Genomic DNA, 10,997 nt, shown 5'->3' with positions numbered 1-10,997 from the left:
TTCGTTTTTTCTTTTCCCCCCCCACCCCCTTTTTTTAAACGTCTTTGACTCTTAAAGCGCATACACATTTATGCATGGTCATAAGGCATGTACTTAGAATCCTATGAGCTCTTCTTCTCATTGTCATTATTTATTTTAATATTATTTTTTTTTTTTTTTTTTTTTTCCCCCTTATTTTGTTAAAGGTTTCAAAAGGGAAAAAATCGAATAAAGCAAAATATAAAAATAAATATATATAAATGTAGCAATTTTTCATGCAAACATACGAATTCTCTGGATTTTTTTTTTTTTTTTTTTTTGTGACAAAAAACAAATTGCTTTATCTTTTTTTTTTTTTTTTGAATGACCTAATTTTTAACTATATATAATATTATGCTGCACCAAGAGTCATTCCTCCCCACCCCCCATACGTACGCTTATTTTTTATATATATAATATTATGCTGCACCAAGAGTCAACCCCCCCCCCCCTACGTACGCTTATTTTTTAAGTTGGCAATTTAAAATTACAAAAAAAATTATTTTTTTTAAATTGAAAAGTAACCCCATGTCTACATAGGCAATTTTTACGCTGTTATCATTCGTCGCTTTTAAAGCATTTTGACACTCTTATGGGGAAGAGAATTATGCAATCGCACAAACATTTCATATATTCATGTATGAACAAAAGAATTGCATGCATTTTGACTTGAATTTATGATAAGGAAAATACTTATAAGTGGTTGTTGGAAGCTTGTTTCAACGAAAATGCAAGAGTAATAAAAGTGAAGGTGAAAAGAGAATAGGAATGTGTTTTTAGTGCTTTGAAAAATTCATGTGCATTGTTCAAAATGCTATGCTATAATGGGATAAGCATTGAGCAGAAGAAATAAAAACAGAAAAGCAGTGTATGCGCATATATATATATATATATATATATACGTAGATGCCCCTTTTCTGTTTTGAATTATAACTTCACGAATTAAAAGTGTTAAATTAAAATGGGGTATTCTGCCAAGTGAAGCATCATAGCCCAGAATATCCTATAAATTTAATCATAAAGGATTATGTAAATTAGTAGGGTATCATGTAATTCCAACTGAATTCGATATTTAGTTCACCCTTCGAATAAAATTTCACATGGGTACATGAAAACATAAACATATGATGAATGGATCATCAAGCAAAAATTAATACCACGAATAGTGTGACCCTTCTTGTCATTCATAAAGTAGTTTCATATCTGTAGCGCGCATGTATAACACACACAACAATCATAATTAGTAATTTCTTTTAATTTTTTTTTTTTTTTTTTTTTTTTTGAAATGGATACAAAATGTTTAATGAAGAACAAAATGTCAATAATTATTACCCAATAAAATTGGGCATAGACAGGCCCGCTGTTGATTTCAATTCATCAAGTAGGTCAAAACTTTTTACTATTGTGTGTATATATTCTCTATGCATATGGTTGTGAGATATACACAAGTACATATTTTTGCATCAATTACGTCGTCTATGCGTATGTATATAAGCATACGAGTTTCAAGTGTTTATAGGGAATGCAATTTATTCAGAAACAAAACTGTGTAGTGAAAAATGTGTATCACTACATTTCAAATGATAAGCATGCGTGCGTGCTTATTATATATACCCATCTCGTTTTTTCCCTCCATCTGCCCACATGTAGACAAACACACACGTAGATACATATACCCACCTTCGCACATTCTCAGTTTGCAATTTCCTAAAAAGTGACATATATAAAAGACAGTTTGAGAGAAACTTGTACCCGAATCATCCCATTTTTTCAAGAAGAATTAAGCCTCCTTTCTGCTATAGTAATATGATAGATAGATATGATGGTGTGCTTTCACATCTAGCATATTCGTGTTTAAATAAAAGTAAAGGAATGATTATGAGCCTGAAATGGTTTAATGATGGTAAGAGATTATTAACAGGAACTCAACTAAGCGAACTAGCTATTTGGAATGGTCTTTATTTTAATTTTGAAGATATAAAAAGAATACCAATAGGAGGTGGTTCTGTTTCATGTTTAGAATGGTCAAAAAATGATAACTTATTTGCAGGAAATTCATTAGGACAGATTGTTATTTTATCATCAGCTCTAAATTTATTGGATAATTATGCATTTGAAGGATTAACAAAATGTGTTCTTGATATTAGTTTATCATGTTGTAACACTAAATTGGCTGGTTGTGCAGATACATGTAATCCCATCATTTGGGATATAAAAACAAGGAAAATTATAAAAGATCTAAAATGCAAAAATATAGATACGAACAATACTAGTTGCCTATCATGGAATCCAATAAATGAAATTGTAGCTAGTGGAAATAGAACCCAAACAATATCCTTCTGGGATATTAGAATTAATGAACCGATTATATCTCTCAATGCACATAAAGCAAATGTAAATAAAATAAAATGGAATTATAACGGCACTTATTTATTAAGTTGTAGTAGAGATAGCTTAATTAAATTATGGGACATCCGTAACTTTAAACTTTTGCACTCTTATAAAAATGATCAAATTCATAGTAGTATATTTGGATTAAATTATGAACCTACTTTTGTAGCTTGGAATCCTATACAAAATCATATTTTCGCTAGTTCCGACAACAAGGGAAACATCAAATTTTATAGTACTAATGATAACAAATGTATCCAATCTATTTCTTCAGCTCATGGTTTTGATAAACCATCTTCTATCACATTGTTAGACTGGAATCCTCTTGGTCATATCCTAACCTCGTTTGGGGATGATAAATTGCTTAAATTTTGGTCTGCATCTAGTTGTGATTCCATTATTTCAAAAGAAATAGATGCAAAGTCTTTAATCAGTATTACCAATAGTGGCTCCTTTCCCAATTCAAAATATATTAATGACGAAAATATGTTAGATGTAAGCAGTAATCAGTCCATTTCGGACTTAGAAGAAGAGGGTTACAAGTTCAACAAATTGAATAATAACTATTACAGGAAAGTTTCGCACGCTCGTAAAAAACGGAAAAAACTGAAAAAAGCAAAATACTCCAGGGTTGGGGGATGAAAAGGATTCACATTTGGAATTATAGAACAGTTCAAGTTAACGCATATTTACAGTGAAAATGGTATATGTTGGGGTATACGAGGCCTGCCCTTTTTTGTGCTTACATATATAACATTTCGATAAAGTTATACAGAACGGGCGTGGTAGTGTTGCTTGTATAAGTATGGTTATATATACATATGCATGTATATATATATATATATATATATATGTGGACAAAAGCTAATCGCTTTAATAATCAACATAAGTATCACCCTTATAAGAACGTAAAACAATTTGAACCCAAATGAATTTCTCTTTTTTCAATGAATTCCATTTGAGGTGCTATCCCCACATGTTTCACAATTCACCGACGATTAAAAAAAAAAAGCAGCACGCCCTTAAATAATTACTAATAATTTTGATGGCCTTAAAACATTTCCAAGTATGTCTTTTTAATACTTTCTCAAACAAATATGTAACTGTTTTTTTTTTCACACTAGGAATCCATAAATCTTTCTGTGTTCCTGTTACATTTTCCTTTTATATATACCCAGTTGGTGTAAAATTCTTTTTTCCATCTTTTCCTTTGTTTCCTTCTTTTTTTTTTTTTTTTTTTTTTTTTTCTCACGAACGAGCTTCCTCGAATTCGTAATGAAGAACACATACATATATATTCACGTTTTCGAGTATAGTGCACGTTTAGTGAAAAAGGCACCACGCGTTCATATGAACTCCTCTCGGATTGACATCAAACTACTGTTCATTAATATATTCTCAACATTTCCCTCCTCCATCGGCATATCATTATTTTCTCGTTCTGAGCTCCACTTAAAGGATTTATTTTTTTTCACAAGCATTTCAGTTACACCTTTTTCAAACGTTTTGGTGTGATACAAGAAATATTGAGTAATTTTAAAATCGTTGTCTAATACCTCTTCTAAGGGCTTATCATAATTATAAAGGAAATAAGAAAACCAGAGTTTCGCGCTAGAATAGCAATTCTCGCTAATACAATTTAGGGTTTGTAGACAAAAATGATTATCCTCATCTTTTTTCAAATTGTTTATTAAGTCATCTAAACTATTGGCTGAATTGTAATACCTGTTGATGTTGTCAATTAGATCTTGTGTTAGTACTGGTTTTGTTTCTGCATTAAGTTTATTCGGGGGATATTTACTTAGTATGTGAAAAAGTTTAGTATCGAAATCAGCTTGATTCGTCTTTTTAATATTGTAAAATTCGTTGAGCAGTACATCTACATCTTCAATATAATTACTGCATATTTTAAAATTCACCAAATCTGCTTCATTCAAACGTAGGGAAGTCAACCCCAGATGCAAACCAATATTCCTTCCAAAATATTTCTTAAAAAAGTAGCAACAACTAATATCAGGAAAAAATCCAATTTTATTTTCTGGCATTGCAAATATTGTATTTTTATTTATTACTCTAAATTTTGCATACATAGAAATGCCTAATCCCCCTCCCATAGCGTAGCCATTCCATATACACAAGACAGCTTTTTTCATTTTTGACATATAATTAATGTACATATAAAGTTGTTTCATATGTTGCATTCCTTTTTCCTTATTTTGGACAATGTCCTTAACGTCAGAACCAGAACAAAAACACTTTGTGTTGACACTTCTAATTATAATCATATGGCACCTATCATCATTATTTAAACTTTTTATAATATTTAGCAAACCGTTAATCATGTCTTTATTGATAGCATTTAATTTTTCTGGTCTATTTAGAATAATTTCGAATATATTATTTTTGAAATTTAAAATTAATGTTCTTTTTGACCATGTATCCGATAGTTCTAAATCTATTATTTCATCAAGTGTTATTTTATTTTGAGCTCCCATTTGAAGATTTTCTCCATTATTTTGAATGTCCATTCCATTTATATCATTCATGCAAGATTTTGTTTCTCCTTTTTTATTTGTAGAATTAAGACAATTGTTTTTTCCATTTGATATATTTTGCTTAATTAAATGAAACCCCGAGTTGTTTTTTTCTTTCATTTTTTCAAAACATATTTCATTCTTTTCTTTTTCATTGATAGAAGAATAATTGTTTTCTCCTTTGCACAATCTGCAATTGTGTTTCCTTTCATAAGATACGATACTATTCAGATCCTTTTGTTGATATGTTTTTTTATTACAAAAATTGTGTACGAAAAATAAAGGATTAATAAGATTATTCCTTTCGGTTTTTTTTACAAAGCGGTGAATGGCACCTCTTGTGTATTTGACCTCTCCAATATATAAACACGTGCCTATTTTTTGCATGCTTGTATTTCTGTTAATCTTGTGTGATTGTATTGAAGGAGGGTCCAGATGCAATTTTGTTACATGTACATATAAGAACCACTTCCAATATTCCAATAAGCACCTATATCAAAATGTGTTGATGTTTATTGTATTTTCCACCTTTTTTTTTTTTTTTTTTTTTTTTTAAAATGTAGACAATAGCCATAGAAAAGCCAACCAAGTGGGATAGGAAGAAAACTACGGGGGTGGGGTGGGCTTAATGCATGAATATATATTTCTGTGCTTCGTTCGTATAAGAAAATATATAATGGGGTATGTGCAGATTCATTCTTTCGTCCTTAGATGAAGGAGGGAATATTATTTAAAAAAGGATTTGGTTAATTTTAAAGCAAGAAAAAAAAAAAAAAAAAAAATCGCATCTTTCTTTACACATACTGTGTGTTAGGTCACGATATGAGAATTTAATCCATGCATACATGACACCTTTTTTTTTTTTTTTTTTTTTTTTTTTTTCTACTTGCAATACATAGGCTTGCAAAAAAGTGCTTTGTTGAAATAGCAAAAATGCATCTTTTTTTTTTTTTTTGCAATTTTATACATAGTAATATTGCATGCTCTAAATGTAGCGGAAAAAAAAGCTTATTTTTTTTTTTGCACTCTTTTGGTGTTCTTCCCATATCCGTTGTAATTAAGCCCAGCTATTTTTTTGGATCTCTCATTTAAAAAAAAAAAAGAAACAAAAAAAAAAATAAAAAAGAATAAAACAAAACAAAATAAAACAAAACAAAATAAAACAAAATAAAATAAAACAAAATTGCAAATTATAATATGCTTAATTTGTATACTTTTCATAAATTCCTAATTGGAATATACATAATTATATATACTTTTTAAAATGTACGTATTTGCAAAATTGATCACCACCCCTTTTTTTTAGGTTTGATATTTTTTTCAATCACATGATTTAAAACGGCAGCAATGAATATGTTTGGCACATGAAGCAGAACATATACAACATATATTTTGTACTCTCTGTTTGAGACCGCTGTACCCATTCAACGTTATCCCTTTTTTTTAGAATACCTATTCATTGTTCAATTTATTTTTGTTATCATCTTGATTGAAGATCGACGTTTTTCTTTTTATTTAACGTATTCATTTATTTGTTAATTCATTTGTGTATTTATTTATTTGTATATTTACGTATTTATTTATTTGTTATTATTATTTTTAATTATTTATTATTTTTTTTTCCAAATTTCTCCCTTCACGAAGTTTCAAGTGCCCTTCTTCCACAAACCCAGTTAATCTCATACAACTTTAGGACTACCACTGTGATTAGCACTTAACACAGCTACATGTCCAGTTTTTGCCATCTCCCAATTTTTTATCTCATTGAATTTTTTTGCATATGTTTATGTTACTCTAGTAGAATTTGATGAATCATGTCCTTTTTTGTTCTAGAAATAAGAAGAAATTATTACCCCCTTTCCATCCAAACACACAACAGATAAAGGCACGAATGGTTCGTTATAATAACTACCATTTTGATTTTCATTCATTTTAACAGTATGATACATGTATTTTTAGGTATATTTTAAAGGTGCTCAGGTATATACTAAAAATATATATATATATCAAAAAATTTGACACCACTTTAGAGAGAAGAAGAAGAAATAAAAAAAAAAAAAAAAAGAAAAAAAAAAAGAGTTCATATATAACAAGAGAAGAAATTCACTTTTAAATGTACCACCAACAAACACACACGTGAACAAAAGATGAACACAAACGAATGGAACAATATTGATAACACATATTATGGAAAACAGAAACTAAGTAACATGCTATGGAGTAATGAAGATGTGCTTCGAGATGGTATTGCATGCTCAGGGAATATAGGTTTAATGGCCGTTTTGAGAAATAAAGAGAAAATTGATATTTACAATAAGGAAGATAACTTAAAAATTTACACAAACATTGGTAGATTAATATCTAGTTGTAAATTAACGTCAGATGGGTTAATATGTTTTGGATGGAATAAAAATAATGACCTAGTTTTATTATTTAAAGACAATATAGTTAGAGTATATTCATGTTTTTGTGAAAAAATATATGTATTTTCATTAGATGAAAATATAAAAAATGAGGGCATATTATATGGCTCCATATGTGAAGAAGGAATAATTATAATTACAGAACGTTTGAATATTTATGTTAATTATTACTTTAATGGTAACAATTGTGTTAAATACCCATCGGTTGATTTGAAAGGGAAACCAAATTGTGTATGTTCTGTGGAAGAGGATAAAGTTCATGATGAGTTAAACATCGAACATAATTATTTTGATAATAAGCCTAATAATGATTTGTTAAGGTTAAATATTAAGAATTATATTACCAACCCATTTGATAGTAAAAAGGAAAATGTGAATGATAATTTTAGAGCAAAAAGCAATGCCCTTACCGAGAGTGCGGATAATTATAATACAATATTGACATCACAAAATGTGGCAGAGAAAAAATCCAAAAGAATATTAATGAAAATATCTGCCTACGACTTGAACAAAAAGGAAGAAAAAAATAACTCAACAAAAAATTCAGCTAAATCGGATAAAAAAGAAGAAAAGGAATTAAACATACATCTCATAATTGCCCTATGTAAAGGTGGATTTTTACTGATAAATAAAAATCGTTTTAAATTTTATGATACAGATTATACTAGTGTTTATACAAATATGTGCATATCCAAATCGGGAAGCATTTTGGCTTTCTTAGCGGATAATGGTATCATAAAAATATATTTAACAAAAAATTTAAATAAATGTATAGAAGAAACTATTTTAGACAGTAAGAAAAGTATTAAACAAATTGTCTGGTGTGGTGATGATTGCTTAGCAGTTTACACACCAATGATAACTCCATCGAATTATATTCAGCATATGTTATTTATTGGTGGTCCTAAGAATCAATGGATACCTTATCAATACAGAAACGACTTGTATCTGATTGGAGACATATATGGAGTAAAAATTATAAGTAAAGAAAATTGCGAATATATTAGTAGAATCAGAAAATCCACATTTAACATTTTCAGTATAGGTAGTTGTACCCCATCAGCTATGCTTTATTATTCATATGAAAAATATAGAAATGGAAACAGCTGTCTGGACGATGAAATAAGAGCATTTAATAACAATTTGGAAGTTGCAATTGAAGAGTGTTTAAATGCTGCTACACACGAATATAACGAAAATGTCATTAATCTCCTTCTTCAAACATCTCTATTTGGGAAAAATTTCATGAAAGATAATTATAATTGTAAGAAATTTTTATTAACTTGTTTATATTTACGAATATGTATCAATGTTAGAAAGCCACCTTTAGATATTTTTCTAACGGCATCTGAGCTGCAGTACATTAGCATTCCTTCCTTTGTCAATTACATTGCCAGACGAAAAGAGTATCTTTTAGCCTATCGGATTTGTGAATATGCAGGAATTAAAACAGAAAAAATACTAACCGAATGGTGCAAGGAAAAAATTGAAAAATCGATTGAATTAACAGATGAACAGTTGTGTGCATCTATAACAGAAAAAATTGGAAACAAAAAAAATATAGATTATTCTTACATCGCCTTTGTTGCTGCCAAATGCTTGAGACCACAGTTAGCTACTATCATTATTCAATATGAAGAAAACAAAAAGAAGCAAATTGACATGTTACTTAAATTAGCCAATTACAGCTCAGCTATTGAAAAAGCTATTCTGTCCAAAGATATCGAACTTGTGTATATGTGTATTATAAACATTTTAAATCAAGAAAAGGTCAATGCCAATGGGGAAAGGGAATTATCAACTCTGATAGATGTTTTTAACAAAAATGTACAAGCTGCTAATTGTTTTTATATTTATTGTAAAAAAACAAAACAGTATAATTTACTTAAAGAATTTTACGAAAAAAATGGTCAACACTCTAAAGCAGCTTTTGTTACTTTAGATCTAGCTCTTTCCAAAAAAAACTTGGACCAAAAGAAAACGTGGTTAGCTTATTCTGCAGGGTTCCTAACAACGGATCAAATGAATAGCCACATTAAATTTGTACATAAATCTTTGATGAATAACATTGATTTGTTAAACTATCAAAAAGAGTTAGAAATGAAATATAATAAAAAATCCGTCATAGGATACCCCCATAAAATCCAAGGATTATCCTTAATGAAGACCGTAGAATATATCATATCAGTTGGGGAATTTTTGGACGCCGATCATATTTTTAAAAAGTTTAAAATATCAGAACCTAAATTTTGGAGATGTAAAATACATGCCCTAGCTAAAAATAAATATTTTGATGAATTGTACAACTTTGCCCATTATAGAGTATCACCAATAGGTATGGACTATTTTATCGAATGTTCCCATGAATATGGCTCTATACCTCTAACCATTAAGTTAATTCAAAAAATTAAGGACTTGAATTTGCAGTATAAATGGTTTACAAAATTGAACATGCAGAATGAAGCAGAAAGTGTGTTGGAAGAAATCAAGGCTCAAAAAATAACAACTACGTCTCTTTTTCAGACCATATCGGATGCTATATCCAACATGCGATAGGAGGGGGAGGGATTTTTACTGCTTATAAGCAAAATGCGTATGACCAGTTATGAAAAAAGGGTGTGAATTAATTGGTTCATGTGAAAGTACCAATGTGCTTAAATATTAGCACGAGCGCTGGATCCTAAAAGTACCCAAGGAAAACTGTTTTTTTTTCCTTTTTTTTTTTTTGTGTACACGTTGAAGAGTTTAATTTTTATGTAAAAAAATATGTGAACTGTTTTTAAAAACACTTTGCATGTCTTTACCTACCCGAGTGTGTTTATTTACAGTTCCACATGGATGACTTGTTTGTGTTGTGTTTTGCTTACTCTGTTTTTCGCACATTTTTCCCGCTATTTTTCCCACTATTTGCCTACTCTTTATTTTTTTGACCCCTTGCAAAACGTGCTACAGGCGTGTTCTGCACCACATTGAACGAATTTATTTTGTTTAAATCGTTTTTATTTCGCAGCTATGACTGAGAAAAAATAAACAGTTTAGAGTTGATATGTTTGGCAAGCACAAACAACATGTTTGGGGTGTGTACACAAAGGTGTAAGTGCGAGTGTTGGCTTTCTCGGGGAATGCACTTGGATCTGTCGGCATTTAACAATAATTTTTTAACAAGGTGTACGAACAACATGCACACACAATTATGCAATATGCAGAGATACAAATACGCTATGTGAGCATAGCATTTAGCATTTCAAAAAAAAAAAAATTTTTTTTGACATTGTACAAATGTGGGAAAATGATATGGCATGAATTTTTACTAAGACACACAAAAAAAAAAAAAAAGAAAAAAAAGCTAAATATTTTGACAAAAAATGGCAAAAGGGATGGCTACAATAGAGCCAAAAAAAAAAAAAAAAAAAAATATGTCCAAGTTTTTCCTACCCAAGGGGGTGCTCAAAAAAAAAAAAAAAAAAAAAAAAAAAAAACGAATGCGCATAAAAACACACCTAATTTTGCGGCAAACTTGAATCTTTCATTTTAATAAAATTGACATACTCGAAAAAAAAAAAAAAAGAAAAAAAAATTATGATTCACTAAACGATACTTTGTATGATAATTAGTTCGTGACTTAGGACAT

The 10,997-nt window shown here is 29.5% G+C and overlaps 3 protein-coding genes across 3 annotated transcripts; 2 read left to right on the top strand and 1 right to left on the bottom strand.

The window, feature by feature from the left end:
* Positions 1–1,314: 1,314 nt before the first annotated feature.
* PGO_145740 (hypothetical protein, conserved) lies at positions 1,315–3,051 on the top strand (the record flags this gene model as incomplete). The annotated part of the gene is made up of 2 exons (XM_028690564.1): positions 1,315–1,399; positions 1,715–3,051. The coding sequence occupies 2 exons, from the start codon at positions 1,315–1,317 to the stop codon at positions 3,049–3,051; spliced, it is 1,422 nt and encodes a 473-aa protein (XP_028546365.1).
* A 704-nt stretch (positions 3,052–3,755) lies between these two features.
* On the bottom strand, positions 3,756–5,330 carry PGO_145730 (3-hydroxyisobutyryl-coenzyme A hydrolase; the record flags this gene model as incomplete). Its single annotated transcript, XM_028690563.1, has 1 exon — positions 3,756–5,330. One exon carries the CDS (start codon positions 5,328–5,330, stop codon positions 3,756–3,758), a length of 1,575 nt encoding a protein of 524 aa, XP_028546364.1.
* Positions 5,331–7,090: 1,760 nt separating this feature from the next.
* On the top strand, positions 7,091–9,922 carry PGO_145720 (vacuolar protein sorting-associated protein 16; the record flags this gene model as incomplete). The annotated part of the gene is made up of 1 exon (XM_028690562.1): positions 7,091–9,922. The coding sequence occupies one exon, from the start codon at positions 7,091–7,093 to the stop codon at positions 9,920–9,922; it is 2,832 nt and encodes a 943-aa protein (XP_028546363.1).
* Between the last annotated feature and the right edge of the window lie 1,075 nt (positions 9,923–10,997).

This window comes from Plasmodium gonderi (genome assembly GCF_002157705.1).
Source record: "Plasmodium gonderi DNA, contig: Chr14, whole genome shotgun sequence".
NCBI classification, from domain to species: domain Eukaryota; phylum Apicomplexa; class Aconoidasida; order Haemosporida; family Plasmodiidae; genus Plasmodium; species Plasmodium gonderi.
The sequence above is the reverse complement of the archived record's forward strand: the minus strand, read 5'-3'. Positions and strand labels throughout refer to the sequence as shown.